Raw genomic sequence first — 18,850 nt, 5'->3', positions numbered from 1 at the left:
CCACCTCCTCTCAGTATCTGGCCCCGCCTCCTCTCTATCTGTCCCCACCTCCTGTCAGTATCTGGACCTGCCTCCTCTCAGTATCTGGCCCCACCTCCTCTCAGTATCTGGCCCCACCTCCTCTCAGTATCTGGACCTGCCTCCTCTCAGTATCTGGCCCCACCTCCTCTCAGTATCTGGCCCCGCCTCCTCTCAGTATCAGGCCTCGCCTCTTCTCAGTATCAGAACCCGCCTCCGTCAGCATCAGGCCACACCTCCTCTCAGTATAAGACCCCACCTCCTGTCAGTATCAGGCCCCGCCTCTGTCAGTATCAGGCCCCACATCCTCTCAGTATCTGACCCCGCCTCTGTCAGTTTCTGGCCCTGCCTCCTGTCAGTATCAGGCCCCGCCTCCTGTCAGTATCTGGACCTGCCTCCTCTCAGTATCTGGCCACGCCTCCTCTCAGTATCTGGCCCCGCCTCCTCTCAGTATCAGACCCCGCCTCAGTCAGTATCAGGCACCGCCTCTGTCAGTATCTGGCCCCGCTTCCTCTCAGTATCAGGCCCCACCTCTGTCAGTATCTGGCCCCGCCTCTGTCAGTATCTGGCCCTGCCTCCTGCCAGTATCAGGCCCCTCCTCCGTTAGTATCAGCCACCAACTCCTCTCAGAATCTTGCCCCGCCTCTGTCAGTATCAGGCCCCGCCTCCTCTCAGTATCTGGCCCCGCCTCCTCTCAGTATCAGACCCCGCCTCAGTCAGTATAAGTCCCCGCCTCTGTCAGTATCTGGCCCCACTTCCTCTCAGTATCAGACCCCGCCTCTTCTCAGTATCTGACCCCGCCTCTATCAGTATCTGGTCCTGCCTCCTGTCAGTATCAGGCCCCACCTCCGTCAGTATCAGGCCCCGCCTCCTGTCAGTATCAGGTCCCACCTCCTGTCAGCATCAGGCCCCACCTCCTCTCAGTATCTGGCCCCTCCTACATCAGTGTCAGGTCCCACCTCCTGTCGGCATCAGGACCCACCTCCTCTCAGTATCATGCCCCGTCTCAATCAGCATCAGGCCACACCTCCACTCAGTATCAGACCCCGCCTCCTGTTAGTATCAGGCCCCTCCTCCGTTAGTATCAGGCACCAACTCCTCTCAGAATCTTGCCCCGCCTCCGTCAGTATCAGGCCCCGCTTCCTGTCAGTATCAGGTCCCGCCTCCTGTCAGTATCAGGTCCTGTCTCCTGTCAGCATTAGGCCCCACCTCCCCTCAGTATCTGGCCCCTCCTACGTCAGTGTCAGGTCCCACCTCCTGTCAGCATCAGGCCCCACCATCCTATCGTATCATTGCTCCGCCTCCCATTCATATCTGGCCCCACATTCTGTCAATATAAACTCTCACATTCCATCAGTATCAAGTCCCACTTCCTGTCGGTATCAAGCCCCCCCCTCCAGTCATTATCTGACCCTGCCCTCCCATCACAACTCCACCCTCATTGAGATTCCGTGTATGTGGAGTTGGACATCTGCAGACAACCTGCACCTCGGCAGTCATCCCTGCCTGACTTACAGATACCTGCACGTACGCCAGCCTTGTGGTCGGTGGTGGAGAAGCCCAAGCACCTGAAGCCCACGGTGCAGGTAAGTTCAATGTTCTTCATCGCCACCTCCCAGGTGACTTGGATTCCAGCCAGTGGAGAAATGGAGCAGCTTTAGAGGCTCACTTCTCATTTCATTTCCAGTCGAGTCGGAAGAGGGGCAAGTGATTGGTGAGTCCACGTTTGTTGGAAAGCTTGAAAAGGGCGCAGACGGCAAAGAGTTTAGCTGAGTGTAGTTTTGAGGGAAGGAGAAATTGGGTAATTGAGTTAATTGGCAGGGTCCAATAAAAGGAGGGGGAGGTAAAGGAGCAGCCCCCTGTGTTAGAGGCACAGGGAAGTAGTGGAGCGCGAGGCTTTGGCTCAAGAAGCTTCAGCGAGCAGTGGCTGCGGAAGAGCTGGCTTGCTGCCAGAGAGGTAAGACCAAGGGAGGTGGTTTAAATCCTTAAATTAAATTTAGATAAAGAAAACACCTGTGGCCGTGGATTGGTCCGGCCTCAGGATGTGGGAAATCTGGGTGAGCGTACACCACTACTCCTGCAAAAGGTGCATCCAGCGGCAGCTCCTTCCAAACTGAGTTAGGGAGCTGGAGTTGGAGGAACTGCAGATCTTGAGGGAGGAGGAGGTAGTGGTAGACAGGAATTTCAGGGAGGCAGTCACCCCTAACATTCAAGAGGCAGGTGGCTGGATGACTGTCAGGAGAGGGAGAGAAGGGGGAAGGTACAGACAGTGCAGAGAACTCCTGTGGCCATTCCCATCAATAATAGATATACCATTTTGGATACTGTGGGTGGAGACGACCTACCAGGGATAAGTCAAGGTGATCACCCCTCTGGCACAGAGGCTGACATCCTGGCTCAGAAGAGAAGAGGGGAGAAGAGGAGAGCATTAGTGATTGGGGACACTTTGGTTAGACAAATGGATGGGGGCTTCTGTGAATGAGAATGGAGCTCCAGGTTGGTATGTTCTCTTCCAGGTGCCAGGGTCAGGGATGTCTCGGATTGAGTACACAGAATTCTGGAGTGGGAGGGGGAGCAACCAGATGTTGTGGTCCACGTGGGACCAATGACATTGAGAGACATAATGATGAGATATTGAAGAGGGAGTATAGGGAGTTAGGAAAGAAGTTAAAAGGCGGGACTTCAAGGTTGGTTATCTCAGGACTTTTGCTTGTGGCACACGCTCTGGGATTTTCGACTGGGCGGTTTAAGGCTACCAGATGTTAAGAAATATGATTGGGCAGCCCAGTCGAGGTATATTGCCTGACTATTTGAGGGGGAGATGCACCATCCAGGGCACAAATTGGTCTGCACACAGTGGGTGAAAAGGTAGGAAGAGATTTTATTTACAAGTGGGACACTTAATTGGAAAAAAAGACCACATGATATTAAAACACATAATTTCTCTATGGAACAAAATTAATCAATACGTAGGGTCTGGAGTGGGGCTGTCCCCAAAGAGTCCCTGATTTGAAGGGGGAATACAGGGAAGTTCATCTCAGGATGTATTCCTTACTCCAAAACCGACCCTTCACAAATCATGGCAAAGTTGGGAGTCAGACTTGATGTGCGGTGCTGGTCGGACCTATGTCGGAACAGTATGACCACGATTATTAATGCCTGGTATTGGCGGGTGCAGTATAACTTTCTCCACCGGCTATATTTGACACCACAAAAATTGAATAAGGCTAAACCATAAATTTCAGACCAATTCTTCAGATGTGGCATTGAGAACCTTTGTACACAGATCCTGGACGTGTACCAAGGGAGGGACCCTTCTGGGTGGAACTGGGCCAAGCCTGAGATTAAAATCAGAGGTAAAGAATTCTCCCAGGATACAGAGCTGTTCCTTTTTGGGAACATGATGGACATGATGCTCAAGATGAAGGCGTCCAAACTCCAAATCCAATGTGTAATGATTGCATTGGCCGTGGCCAGGAAGTGCAGAGCGGTTCCCTGGCTATCTGACTCGCACTTGGGCATTGCAGCTAGAATGCAGAAATGCAAAGCTGTGTCCCCTGGAGAAAATTATCTGTAACTTAAGGGAAAAGCAGAACGTTTTTCTGAAAATTTGGCCACCATATTTACATTTCATAGGAGCACAGTTAATGTGTAGTTCTGAGTATCTCAGCCCCCTGCCTTCTTGATCTATCATCCTTCTGAGGGAGGGATGGGGTGGGGGGTGGGGAGTGGGGTCCCATTCCATCCCAATCAAGTAAAGTCAAGTAAAATGTACCAGGCAAGGTGCCTGCCATCGGGCCCTGACAAACCCCTGATGTGTTCCCTACTGTCAATGTGGATGTCTTGAATTTCTGCCACATTAGAGGAGAGCCCTTGGAATTCCAGGATTTATATTAGATTAGAGAGGGAGAAGCATTGGCTGATGGGCAGGAAGCAAAAGGGTGGGAATGAAGGGATCCTGTTCCGGTTGGTTTCCGGTTACGAGTGGCGTTCCACTGGGATCAATGTTGGGGCTGCTTCTTTTCACAATGTATACCAATTATTTAGATTATGGATTGAATGGTTTTGTGGCCAAGTTTGCAGATGACACCAAGATGGGTGGTGGAGTAGGAAGTGTTGAAGAAACCGAAAGGTTGCAGAGAGGCTTAGACAGTTTGGGAGAGGGGAAAAGAAACGGCCGATGAGATCCAATGTTGAGTAATGTACGGTTGGTCATTTTGGATGAGGAAATAAACAGGCAGATTATTATTAAATGGGCAAAAGATTCAAAATTTAGAAGTGAAAAGGGACTTGGGGTCCTCATGCAGGATCCCCTAAAGTTTAACCACCAAGTTGGGTCGGCAGTAAAGAAAGCGAATGCTATGTTGGCCTTCATTTCAAGGGGAATAGTGTATAAGAATAAAGAGGTGTTGATGAGGCTCTGTGGGGCACTGGGGAGAGCCCATTTGGAGAAGTGTGTGCATTTTTGGGCCCCTTATCTTAGAAGGGATGTAATGATGTTGGAGAGTGTACAGAGAGGATTTACCAAGATGGTTCCTGGAATTCAAGGGTTAACATTTGAGGAAGGTTGATCAGCTCTTGGACTCTATTCATTGGAGTGTAGAAGAATTAGAGGGGATCTCAGAAACATCTTGAATGCTGACAGGATTGGACAGAGTGGCTGTGAATGGGATGCTTCCCGGACAAGAGGCACAGTCTTCGAATTAGAAGAACCCATTTAAAATAGAGGAGGAAAAATTTCTTTAGCCAGAGGGTCATAGATTTCGGAATTCGTTGCCACATAGAACTGTGGAGCCCCGATCATTGGGGAAGTTTAAGGGGGGAGATTGTCAGGTATCTAATTAGTCAGGGTATCAAGGAACATGGGGAAAAAGCAGGAATTGGGAACTAGATGTGAGAACGGTTTAGTTCAGGGTGAATTTGCAGAGGAGACTCGATGGGCTGAATGACCTACTTCTGTTCCTTGATCTTGTGACATGGTTAGTGTAGAGCACATATGTCAAACTCTGGCCCGCGGGCCAATTATATTTGGCCTGCAAGATCATATTAAATATATATTAGAGTTGGCCTACTGGCCGCTGAAGGTGAAAATGAAGACGCCGGAGGTGTGGAGGGATCTCAGAGTCCCGAATCCCGGGGATCGGAGCGCCGCACTCAGCCCGCCCGGCTCCTGGACACACAGACGCGGCTGGAGTTGGGGACCATCCTCGCTGGATCTGCGCTTCAGCGGCGACGCTGGGCCGAACGTCTCGTTGGCGATGCCTTCCCCCTCGCTCTGTGCGCGGCGGACCCTGCCTCCCACTCCTTTTGTTGGAGACGAGCCCGGTGCCATGAGATCGCAGTTTAATCCCTCTCCAACCATGGGAGGGAGGTGGGAGCAACGCGCTCTTCTCAGCCAATTCCTCCACTGCCCCGGACGCCGGCGTTTCAACGGGGGGTTCGGGTGACTTCGTCAGGCGACTGACCTGTTGGTCCAAGACAAGGAGAAAGCGTACAAACTCCACACAGACAGCACCTGAACTCGGGTGAACGTGGAGCTGCGACCCCACATTCCACATCAGGACTGTGTGTAAGATTGGGAGCAGTGAGACGGAAGCTTATTTTGTTCCTGTGATTTAAGCCTTTCTTGGGGTGGGGGGGTCCTTCTCTGACCACTTGCCTAACAATTAACCTAATCAGATGTGGAGTTACCACAATACAACAGTTCTCAACCTTTTTCTTTCCACTCGCGTCCCTGTGCCATTGGTGCTCTGTGATTAGTAAGGGATTGCTTAAGGTGGTCTGTGGGTGGAAAGAAAAAGTTTGAAGACCACTGCTTTAATCATCCCTCATTGACTCGTCATGTGCACGGTTTCAGATCTCCAAAGGAAATGGGCCAATGACAATGACAATGAAAGAGTTTATCCAAAACTATTATTAAACATTTATTTTAATAAAAGTTTAACATTACATATGTTGAAAGAAGAGAAAACATGCAGATGTTGTTGAAAATTTTCAATAAATATTTAGTTCGGCCCTCGACTTAGTCCAAGTTTTTAATTTTGGCCCTCTGTGAATTTGAGTTTGACACCCCTGGTGTAGAGGTTAGCACAAACCTGTTGCAGTTTCCGTGACTTGGGATCCAATCCCTCACTGTCTGTAAGGAGTTGGCATGTTCTCATTATGACCTGCCTGGGACTCCTCCGGGAACTCCAGTTTGGTTGGCAATCAGTGGTGAGCAGGGTACCACAGGGGTCAGTGCTGTGCCCACAACTGTCCACAATATACATATACGATCTGATCTGGAAGAGGGGACAGAGCGGGGTGTATCTGTTTGGTGATAACACTGTATAGAGTGGAAAAGCAAATTGTACAGAGGATACAGAGAATCTGCAGAGAGATATTGATAGGTTAAGTGAGTGGGCAAGGGGCTGGCAGGTGGAGTCCAATGTTGGTAAATGTGAGGTTATCCACGTTGGAAGGAAGGAAAAGTGGAAGATCAGAATATTATTTAAATGGTAGGTGATTGCAGCACGCTGCCGTACAGAAGGGCTTGGGAGTGCTTGTGCGTGAATCGCAAAAGGTTGTTTGCAAGTTCAGCAGGTTATCAGAAAGGGAAATGGAATGCTTAATTTAAAAAAATTAATCTAGACATCAGCACTGCATCAGACCATTTTGGCCCACAAGTCCATGCTGCCCAATTTACAACCATTAATCTACAACCCCTCGTACATATTGAGCAGTGGCAAGAAACTGGAGCCCCCAGAGAAAACCCACACAAACACAAGGAGAATGTACAAACTCCTTACAGATAGCGCAGGGTTGGCCCCAGTCCCGATCGCTGGCGCTGTAAAAGCGGTTCACTAACGGCGACACCAACCTTGTCGGCTCCTTCATGTTGCCCATATTGCTAGAGGGTTTGAATTTAAAGGCAGGGAGGTTGTGCTACAACTGAACAAGTTACTGGTGAGGCTGTATCTGGAGAACTGCCTGCAGATCTACGTGAGGAAGGATGTCCTGGCTTTGGAGACGGTGCAGGGGAGGTCCAGCAGGTCGATTCGAAGGATGAAAGGGTGAGCCTATGAGGAGAGACTGAGATATCTGGGCCTGTACTCGCTGGAATTTAGAGGAATGAGATGGGATCTCATAGAAATGTATAAAATTGTGAAAGGCATTGATCAGATAGAGATAGGTAAGTTGCTTCCATTGGTGGGGGAAACTAGAACTGGGGGACGTAGCTTCAAGATACAGGGTCGTAGATTTAGGACGAGATGAGGTGGATCTGCTTGTCCCAGAGGGGTGTGAATCTGAAATTTACTGCCCATTGAAGCAGTGGAGACGACCTCAGTGTATGTATTTAGGACAAGGTTAGATAGATTTCTACGTAGTAGGGGAATTGAGGGATATGGGGAAAAGGCAGGAAGGTGGACATGAGCCAATCATCAGATCAGCCGTGATCTCATTGAATAGTGGAACACGCTCAACGGGCCGGATAGCCGAGTCCTGCCCCAATTTCTTCTGATTTTCATTCCAAAGAACCATGGGGTTCGTAGGTTAATCAGTCAATCAGATGTGGATGGATGGTGCGGGTACGTGGGCTTGAAGTATCTGTTACCATGCTGTATCTTTCAATTAATTAAAACAATAAATAAATAAATAAATAAAATTCACTTTCTCCTTCTGATCCAGGAGGCCTGAAGATCGGAGTCAGAGCTTCAGATGGGGGTGAGTCAACTCTATCCTTCAAGATACTCTTGAACGTGTTCACCTGGCAAAACACCCACAGTGGGTTTGAATGATAGGACCATAGGTATAAACTGGAGGGAGGGGGAATGTGTAAAGGTGATAGGTGGGAGGGGGGGGAGCTGGTGGGGAGGGGGCTGGGGGGGGCAGAGAAAGATGCTCCCTCCTCACAGAGAGGAAGGGGATGGGGGGATGGAGGGAAGGAGTCAGAGGGACAAGGGAAAGTGAGAATTTGGAGCTCAGTATTTAGTATCGGGTCCCACCACACGTCAAAAGGCCAAACCCTGGCTAATTCCACAAGGGAACCGCAACACCTAATATTCCGTCTGGGTACTGTCTAACCGTGCGGCATTAACATCCACTTCTCCAGTTCCTGTTAACACACCCACTCCCCCAATCTCTTTCTCCCCCTACCCCTCTGTCTCCGTTCCACCAGCTCCCCACCCCTTCCCTCTCCATTCAGTGAGCACCCCTCTCCCCCCTACCCCTCACCTTCTGCCCTCCCATATATGTTCACCACCGACTTTTTACCTATGAGGCTGCACTCCTCCCCTCTACCCCCACCTCCCCTCCCCCATTCACCCCCACCATTATATTCAGGGACATTCCTGCTTTTTGTTCATTCCTGACGAAGGGCCCAGGGCTGAAATGTTGGTTACTCTTTGCTTCTTGTGGACACTGCATGACCTGCTGAGTTTGTCCAACACATTGGTGGATGGCACCACAGTCACAGTCGCTGCAGAATTTCCCGTTAACACCAGTCAGTGTCAAGCCCCGCCTCCTACAGTATCAGGACCCACCTCCCATCAGGATCAGGCCCCCGCCTCCCATCAGTGTCAGGCCCCAAACTCCCATCAGTGTCAGACCCCCACCTCCCGTCAGTGTCAGACCCCCACCTCCCTTCAGTGTCAGACCCCCACCTCCCTTCAGTGTCAGACCCCCACCTCCCGTCAGTGTCAGGCCCTCGCCTCCTGTCAGTGTCAGGCCCCCACCTCCCATCAGTGTCAGGCCCCCGCCTCCCGTCAGTGTCAGACCCCCACCTCCCTTCAGTGTCAGACCCCCACCTCCCATCAGTGTCAGGCCCCCGCCTCCCGTCAGTGTCAGGCCCCAAACTCCCATCAGTGTCAGACCCCCACCTCCCGTCAGTGTCAGACCCCCACCTCCCATCAGTGTCAGGCCCCCGCCTCCCGTCAGTGTCAGGCCCCAAACTCCCATCAGTGTCAGACCCCCACCTCCCTTCAGTGTCAGACCCCCACCACCCGTCAGTGTAAGGCCCCCGCCTCCTGTCAGTGTCAGGCCCCCACCTCCCATCAGTGTCAGGCCCCCACCTCCCATCAGTGTCAGGCCCCCACCTCCCGTCAGTGTCAGGACCCCGCCTCCCGTCAGTGACAGGCCCCAACCTCCATCAAACCACCAAAATTTCCATTTCTCTGCAGTAACCGAACCTCACTGTGATGCAGCCGGCCAGGATGCCCTCGATTGATTTCTTGTAGAGGCTGACCTCTCGGGGAATGAAGATCCCGCCTGTCCAACCTCTCCCTGTACCTGATGCCCCCCCACTCCCCGGCAACTTCCTGAGCACTTCCTGAGCTCTTCCTGTCTGATTGACCCTCTTCGTGTAATAATGGCAACAGGATAGAGTAAATGCAACAGGCTTTTCCCACTGAGGTTGTGTGAGAGAGGAACTAGAGGGCATGGGTTAAGGGTGAAAGGGGAAATATTTAGGGGAACATTCAGGGAACTTCTTCATGTAGAGAGGCTGAGAGTGTGGAATGAGCTACCAGATGAAGTGTTGAATGCAGACTTGATCTTCACATTGAATGGAAATGTGAACATGTCCGTGCAGGGGAGGAGTATGGAGGGATTGGGTCTGGGTACAGGGACGAGGCAGTATAGTTTGAACAGACTAGATGGGCTGAAGGACCCTTTTGTGTGCCATAGTGTTCTGCGTTTCTGTGTAACTGCCCACAGTACTCCACTGGGGAGGACTGGGTTCGGGAGTCTGTGATACCAGTGGAAAGGCCAGCCCTGTTGAAATGCATGTGAGTCGGGCATCAATGCACCATCTGCCGGGCCGGGATGCTGGCTGCAACTCGGCATAGGGAGAGGGAGGGGAGGGGGGGGTCTTTGTCACCTGCCCTTCACACTGATGCTGCTTCTGCGCCTGGAAACCCCACGGATCTCGGGTCCGGGTGCGCCCATCCTGGAGTGTGCAAGCACCATCTTGCTTCTTGTGTTTCAGGTGCCATTTACATCAATGTGGGGATGAACCAATGAAGGTGCCGAACATGGATGACGGCTGGACCCAGGGAGACCCCGTCCCCTCCCTCATCTGGGCTGGGAACCCGTGACTGGTCTGGACTTAACTCCCAACTCTGCAATATTTGGTTGGGATGAAAAGCTCCCTGGCGCTGTCCATCCTGTCCCTGTGTTGGGAGTTGGCACTAATATTCCAGCCTCATTAGCACCATAAGATATAGGAACAGAAAAGTCCCTTCAGCCCATCGAGACTACCCCGCCATTCAATCATGAGCGTTGTTATATAGAGAATTTAGGTTAAAAAGACTTAAGTTAAAATGTGATGATTAATCATAAACAGGGAAGCCAGAACGGACAGAGAGTTTACTAGCAGTCAAGGACAGAAGGATCTGCTGAATATGTTTTTTTAAACCTATCTTTTCATGGTCATAGTGAGAGACATGCAGGAGACAAAGGATTGATAAGAAGTGTGAGAAACAGAATTTAGTGAATGTAGAGTTCACAGCGTACGTAACGAACGTGATAATTAATAATGCAGTTATACTTAGAATGTTTTTGTAATACTAACCAATTAAAACAGTATTAATAAGAAGGGGAAGGGCAAATAATAAAGGTATAAAAATCAATGCACTGTATGTATCGGGGCTTAACTGGTGAGAAACCAGTTGAGTCCAACTCTGCAGACTTGTAAATAAAGCTTGTCGTGTCATCAGTTTTAAAGAGACTCATGTGTGAGAAGTTTTATTTCTGACAAATGGGGGCTCGTCCGGGATCTACACTCCGGCCGTGAGGGGAGGCGAGAAGAGGGACATCGGAGGCGGTGCACCCCGCTGAGTTCAGCGGCTCCTAGTCCCTTGCTCGTCGCTTCGGGCGGCTTGAGCGAGTGGTATCCGGACAGGGTGACACGACAAGATGGAGAGGAGAAGGGTGACGGTTCAATCCCCGGGAAGACACCGGTAAGTGACGATTTACGATTGTGGTGTGGGGATTGGGTAACAGGTGTAACGGGATACACCTGTTTGGATAAAAACCTAACGGAATAGATTAAGTATAGATCTTTTGTCGTGGTGTGAGGACCCTGTCGCGGGACTCTAGGATAGACCCCAGGGAAACCTCGGCGGTAACCGAAGGAGGGACAGCACCTCCGACGAAGTGCCGAGAAGAGAGGGGTCAACCCCAGGAAAACCTCAGCGGTAACCGAAGGAGGGACAGCACCTCCGACGAGGCGTCTGAGAAGAAGGGAGTAGGGTCCAGAGCGAGAGGGTCCTCAGCAACGATAAACAGATCTAGGTGGGAAAATGGGAGGATCAAAATCTAAGGGCTCGTCTGAAAATTCAGGACAATTCCTGGGAGTTCCCCTTGACAGCCCTTTGGGGAGAATGTTTGAAAATTGGGATAGTAAAAGATATCGGGACAAAAACAAGAAAAAGATGGTCCAATATTGTCTCCTTTGGTCAAAACAACCTATTAAAGGTTCCTCGGTCTGGTGGCCGAAATTTGGATCTGATGAGGATTGGGTTAGACAAGCATTAAACATATATGTAAATTCGAGACCAAAGGTGAATCAAGAAGAGTCAGCATATGCATTTTGTTGGGTTCCCTGGCCAGGATCCTTAACAAAATGTTTTAAATTGAGGGTAGCAGGAGAAAAGAAATGGGAACCTCTGGACAACCTTCCCCCTCCTTATATTCCCCCGGTGCCTACTGCGCCCGAGGAAAGCTTATTACCGGAGGGGAAAGGTGATGAATCTGATTGCCCCGAAGGGGGCCGGGAAAAAAAGGATGAATTAAGGGAGTCGGACCCTAAACTTCCACCGGTAAACCGACCCTGGACAAGATCCCAGACTGGTCCAGGACCATCAAAGTTTTCAATAAACCTAAATCCCCTGAGAGAAGTTCCTATGGGAGGACCGGGAGGGGGAACGGGATATGTGAATGTTCCCCTAACTAGTACAGAGGTGCGGGGATTTAAGAAAGAAATGAAAAAGTTATTGGAAGATCCTATAGGACTGGCTGAACAGCTTGACCAATTCTTGGGACCAAACACATATACGTGGGAAGAGATGCAGGCAATAATGGGAACATTATTTTCACCCCAGGAGAGGCAGATGATTCGACGGGCTGCCCTCCTCATGTGGGAATATGAACAACCTGGGGACCCTAGACCCCATGAACAAAAATATCCCTTAAATGAACCCAGGTGGGACAAACGAACACCCGAGGGATTGGCAAGTATGAGACAATATAGAGAGTGGACAATTAAAGGGATACGGGAGGCTGTGCCAAAGGGTCACAATTTTACCAAGGCATTTGGGAACCACCAGGGGAAAGACGAGTCCCCTACTGATTTTTTGGAGAGGGTGAGAAAGAATGTCCAACAGTATGCTGGTGTGGACCCTAGTACACCAATGGGTGAACAGCTTATTCGAATTGAATTTGTTTCCAAATCATGGCAAGACATTAGAAAGAAACTAGAAAAGGAGGAGGACTGGAGTGAAAAACCCCTAAGTGAACTGTTAAAAAAGGCACAAAAAGTATATGTGCAGAGAGAAGAAGAAGATCAAAAGAAGGCGACAAAGGTTATGGTACAGACTATCCGACAGATGAATGCTGAATCCAGAGGGGAAAGAAAACAAAACCTTCCTCTAAACAATCCAAGATATCCAAGAGAGGGAAGACCCCGGAGGTTCGTTAAGTGCTATTACTGCAATGAGGAAGGACACTTTAAGAGGGAATGCCCCCGATACAAGAGGGAATTGCGTGCCCTCGAACTTATGGAAGAAGATTAGGGGTGTCAGGGGTTCCAAATGTTGGGGACCAAGTATAAGAGGGAACCCCTGGTAAAACTAAAAATTGGTCCCAAGGGAGAAGAGGTGGTGTTTATGGTGGACACAGGAGCGGAACGAAGTAGTGTAATAACTGTGCCAATCGGAACTGAGCCTATAAAAAGTAATTTGACAATTTCTGGGATAGAAGGGGCTCCCAGAATGGTATCAATAATTCCCCAAATAACAGTGAAACTGGAAGAAAGAGAAGGGGTACAAGACCTCTTGTTATTACCTTCGGCTGGATTTAACCTCCTAGGAAGGGACTTACAGGCTCTCCTAGGTTTGGGTGCTCTCCCTGTGGACGGAGAAGTGCGAGTCCACCTCTGCGCTTTAAAGGAAGAGGATGAACGGCAGATTGACGAGAGAGTCTGGTATAAGGAGGGAAATCGAGGAGGTCTGGACATCCCACCTTTACATGTCACATTAATACCAGGTCATCAGCCGGTAAGGAAACGTCAGTATCCTATTTCTTTGGAAGGGAGAAAAGGGCTACAGCCGGTAATTGAGACTTTAATACGAGACGGACTATTAGAAGAATGCATGTCACCTTATAACACCCCTATACTCCCAGTAAAAAAGTCAGATGGATCCTATCGCCTAGTTCAGGATCTAAGAAGTTTGAATGCTATTGTTCAGACCCGCCACCCAGTGGTGCCTAATCCCTATACTATTATGAGTCGGATTCCCCCAGACCATGAGTGGTTTAGTGTTATCGACTTGAAGGATGCCTTCTGGACGTGTCCATTAGAAGAGGAAAGTAGAGATATGTTTGCGTTTGAATGGGAAAATCCATGGACAGGTAGACGGAGACAGTTTCGGTGGACTGTATTGCCCCAAGGGTTCACTGAATCTCCAAACCTGTTTGGACAAATGCTAGAACAAATCCTGATGGACTATCCACAATCTGATGATTCCCAACTAATGCAGTATGTGGATGATTTACTATTATCAGGACCCAAGGAACAAGAAATGAGGGGAGAGACCATTAGACTCTTGAATTATCTGGGGAAAAAGGGTCTACGGGTGTCCAGGAACAAGTTACAGTTTGTTGAGAAAACTGTGATATATCTGGGACACCAGATAAGTAAAGGACAGAAACGGATTACCCCTGAACGAATTGCGGGAATCACTAGAATGCCTTTACCTCGTAATAAGAAGGAAATAAGACAATTCCTGGGACTCTTAGGATACTGTAGGTTATGGATAGAGGACTACTCAGCTTTGGTGAAGTTTATGTATGATAAACTGACAAATGAAAATGACTATCCATTGAAATGGACCCAGGAGGAGGAGGGATGGTTCGAGGACTTGAAACATCGCCTAACACGAGCCCCAGTACTCACTCTGCCCTCTTTAAAACAGCCCTTCCAGCTATTTGTCACTCATAACCAAGGAACAGCTGTGGGAGTTTTAACACAGGAAAAAGGCGGTCAGCGACACCCAGTGGCTTTCCTTTCCAAAATGATGGACCCAGTGTCTCGCGGATGGCCGACGTGTATCCAGGGAGTAGCGGCTGCTGCTCTGTTGGTAGAGGAAGCACGTAAACTTACTTTTGGAGGAAAGATGACTGTGTACACCTCCCATTCTGTGAGTGTTTTATTAACACAAACTGCCCATCGATGGCTGACTGATTCTCGCATATTAAAGTATGAAACCATTTTAATGGTTGGAGAAGATTTACAGTTTGCAAAAATTAATAGCTGCAACCCAGCTATTAATTTTTATACGGCAGTGAAACAGAAAAAGAGGTGGAGCATGACTGTGTCGAGTTGACAGATCTTCGGACCAAGACCCGAGAAGACCTTTGCGATACTCCGCTGGGAGAAGGATATGAATTCTACATTGACGGCTCCGCCAGATGTGTTGACGGAATGAGAAGAAATGGGTATGCTATAATAGAAGGAAATACTTGGAAAGTAGTAGAATCCACGAGACTACCCGGAAGCTGGTCAGCACAATCCTGTGAACTATATGCCTTGCAGAGAGCCCTCAGAATACTGGCAAAGAAAATTGGAACGATTTACACAGATTCCAAATACGCATACGGGGTAGTGCATACCTTTGGTAAGATCTGGAAGGAGCGTGGTCTAATTACATCAAGAGGAAAGGAATTGGCACACGAACAGATGATTACTCTGACTTTAGAAGCCTTAACATTACCCCAAGAAATAGCAGTGGTCTACATACCAAGCCATCAAAGGGGAGATAACCCGACAGCAATTGGAAACAGACTGGCTGATGAAGAAGCCAAAAGAGCAGCCATGCAACAAGAAGTCCGTTTGCTGACTTTAATCCCAATAAGGCAAGGCATAAAGACAGCTCCCATTTTCACTGCTAAGGAAGAAAAGAACATGGATCAGCTGGGCGCAAGCCAGTTACCTGATGGAACATGGAAAACACCAGATGGAAGAATGGTTCTAAATAAAGAAATAACTCGCAATATTTTAAAACACCTGCATCATCAGAGCCACTGGGGCACCCAAGCCTTATGTGACACAGTGCTTCGAGAATATGTGTGTAAGGGAATCTACACCTTGGCCCAACAAGAGGTGCAAAATTGTTACCTATGCACAAAAATTAATAAGAAGATAATGAGGACAGGGACCATGGGAGGTCAACCATTAGCCATACGCCCTTTTCAACGTATCCAGATCGACTTCACAGAGTTACCTCAAGTTCAAAGATGGAAATATCTGTTGGTGATAATAGATCACTTTACCCGATGGGTAGAAGCCTTCCCAACAATAAATACTACAGCCTCTACAGTAGCTCACCTCCTCCTAGAGCAGATAATCCCCAGATATGGTATAATGGATTCTATAGACTCAGACGGTGGTCCACATTTTTCTTCAAAAATCCAGCAATTGATTTGTAATGCATTACAGGTCTCTTGGAAATTACATACCCCTTGGCATCCACAAAGCTCAGGGAAGGTTGAACGTATGAATGGAACACTAAAAATCCAATTGACAAAGTTAATGGTGGAAACTAAAATGCCTTGGATAAAGTGTCTGCCCCTGGCCTTATTGAGAATTCGTACTGCCCCACGAAAAGATGTAGGGCTGTCCCCTTATGAAATGATGTTTGGGCTTCCCTTCTGGAGTACAGTTGAGGGGTGTCCCACCTTGGGGGAAGGGGATATATTTGTTAGGAACTATTTACAGGCACTGTCACGCTCTCTTACAGATTTACGAAAGAGAGGACTATTGGCACAAACACCGCCTCTAGACTTTTCTTTACACAAAGTGGAACCAGGAGACTGGATTCTCATCAAGACCTGGAAGACTGAAAAACTCCAGCCCCAGTGGGAAGGTCCATACCAAATTCTCTTAACTACAGAAGCTGCAGCACGAACAAGAGAGAAGGGGTGGACACACGCATCCAGATTTAAGGGACCTGTAGAGGCGCCTCAGGACCCTGATACGAACTCAGATTGGACTTGTATTCCTGGAGAAAAACCTCTTACCTTACGATTTCGCAAAAAGACTTAATTCACAATGTTATTGTTATGTTCTTTGATTTTTCTTAGTTTGCCTATGTCTTTATCAGGTGTGAAATGTAAGAAATGCAGAGATACAGTGGTCCTGTTTCAGGACCACATTTGGGGAAGAAAGGAAGGTAATTTCATTTCCCATACCTCAGTTCCTGAGAAATGCTGGGCAGAAAATACCACCCAACATCCATATACCCCTTGTGTGGAAAAAGAAGGAAATAATATGGGTCATTATATACAGATTCCTAATACCACTCCTTTCCCTCTTAACGGTTGGAAAGGTGACTCAAGCCCACCATGCCCTGATGGACTCTGGTTTTGCATACACCAACGTACTGTTCCAATGAAAAGTTACACTCCACACTCGAAATTGCCTGTCCCTTTAAGACAGCCGGACTTAGTTCGAGTCCATCCAAATAACCATGTAAGTTTCGGTAATGCAATTGGGGGAGATAACCTTTTTGTAGATCTGGCAACTAAAATTGCAGGAACTTTTAATGTAACCAATTGTTGGGTCTGCGGGGGTCCACGGATGTCAGAACAATGGCCTTGGTGGGGGGAACCCCTCAATTCATTGACCATGATTTCCCGGATTTGGACAACTAACCGAACGAGATCAAGAGAAACCTGGTCTCTCTCTAACATCCCCTCTGGTTTTTATTGTCTCTCACGAGCCGGCAAATACCCAGTAGGAGAAAGTCCCTGCAAGGCTGTATGGATTCGCATTTCGCCTGGTGTTTTCACTTGGTTTCCTAAACCTCAGACTTGGTTCTTATCCACTGTTTTTAAAACTAATTGCCTACCCCTGTCTAATAGCAGTATTCAGTTTTGGAATTGTACCACTTCCACCATCACAGGACCATACCAATCAAATCCCGTTCTTAAAAGAGTTTGGGAAAGGGGGTATGGAGTATCCCCAAATGGATTATTCTGGGTATGTGGTAATAAAGCTTATACTCGTCTTCCCTCACAGTGGAGTGGAACTTGTTTCCTAGGAATAATCCACCCAGAATTTTTCCTTTTACCCCACGATCACGGTCATAAATTAGGCGTGAAGGTCTTTGATACATTACATCGTCAACCCCGCTCTACCACGGTACATTTGGGACAATGGAGAGATGATTGGCCTCCAGAACGCATAATTCAATATTATGGTCCCGCTACATGGGCTCAAGATGGATCCTGGGGTTATCGTACTCCTATATATATGTTAAATCGTATAATTCGCTTACAAGCAGTCCTTGAAATTGTTACAAATCAAACAGCTATAGCCCTGCAATTACTTGCATCCCAGCAAGGTCAAATGCGCTCTGCTATATATCAGAACCGTCTAGCCCTAGACTATCTCCTAGCCACGGAAGGAGGTGTATGTGGCAAACTTAATTTGACTAACTGCTGCTTACAGATTGATGATAATGGAAAAGCCGTTCGTAAAATCGCTGATAATATTCGTACATTGTCCCATGTACCGGTTCAAACCTGGCATCCTTTCCCACAATTTAATTGGATGGACAAATGGTTTGGAGGAACCTGGTGGCGTACCTTCTTGTGGGTCATCGGAGGTATTTTATTCCTCCTACTTATTTTGCCCTGTATTATTCCCTGTCTACGCAGCCTGGTGATTTCCATGGTCGAACAAGCTATGCAACCAGGGGGAATGGGAGACCCTGTAAGACTTTTATTTCAGCGTGAGATTAATGTATCATAAAACATTTCTCTTCCCTAGCTTAGAATCCCCATTCATATCTATACATATATTCAACACATTTTAAAGAGAGAAAGGGGTGGATTGTTATATAGAGAATTTAGGTTAAAAAGACTTAAGTTAAAATGTGATGATTAATCATAAACAGGGAAGCCAGAACGGACAGAGAGTTTACTAGCAGTCAAGGACAGAAGGATCTGCTGAATATGTTTTTTTAAACCTATCTTTTCATGGTCATAGTGAGAGACATGCAGGAGACAAAGGATTGATAAGAAGTGTGAGAAACAGAATTTAGTGAATGTAGAGTTCACAGCGTACGTAACGAACGTGATAATTAATAATGCAGTTATACTTAGAATGTTTTTGTAATACTAACCAATTAAAACAGTATTAATAAGAAGGGGAAGGGCAAATAATAAAGGTATAAAAATCAATGCACTGTATGTATCGGGGCTTAACTGGTGAGAAACCAGTTGAGTCCAACTCTGCAGACTTGTAAATAAAGCTTGTCGTGTCATCAGTTTTAAAGAGACTCATGTGTGAGAAGTTTTATTTCTGACAAGCGTATCCCCTTTCCCTACTCAACCCCATTCCCCAGCCTTCTCCCCATTACCTTTGATGCCCTGGTTTATCAAGAACCAATCAATCTCTGCCTTAAATACATCCAATGACCCAGCCTCCTCAAGTTCAAATTTATTTGTCATCTGATTGGACCAGGACAACGCGATGAAACTGCATTCGCCTGCCGGCGGGGCACAACAGTGTAATGTTACAGAGTTCGTTTGTGTATTGGCCTATGCTTTGTGTGGTTTTATGATAAAAAGT

General features: G+C 48.0%; 1 protein-coding gene across 4 annotated transcripts in view; it reads left to right on the top strand.

Moving 5' to 3' along the window:
• LOC138765592 (uncharacterized) overlaps positions 1-18,557 on the top strand; it is a 70,558-nt gene extending 52,001 nt beyond the window's left edge. For all 4 annotated transcript variants that reach the window (XM_069942595.1, XM_069942594.1, XM_069942593.1 and 1 more), the window contains 4 exons: positions 1,536-1,604; positions 7,687-7,722; positions 9,983-10,955; positions 16,014-18,557. In XM_069942595.1, coding sequence (XP_069798696.1) covers positions 1,536-1,604; positions 7,687-7,722; positions 9,983-10,017 — 140 coding nt within the window. In that variant the 3' untranslated portion in view covers positions 10,018-10,955; positions 16,014-18,557. The remainder of the gene's footprint in view (positions 1-1,535; positions 1,605-7,686; positions 7,723-9,982; positions 10,956-16,013) is intronic.
• The last annotated feature ends 293 nt before the right edge of the window (positions 18,558-18,850 follow it).

This window comes from Narcine bancroftii, chromosome 1 (genome assembly GCF_036971445.1).
Source record: "Narcine bancroftii isolate sNarBan1 chromosome 1, sNarBan1.hap1, whole genome shotgun sequence".
Lineage (NCBI taxonomy): Eukaryota > Metazoa > Chordata > Chondrichthyes > Torpediniformes > Narcinidae > Narcine > Narcine bancroftii.
This window is presented reverse-complemented; position numbering and strand designations above follow the sequence as displayed.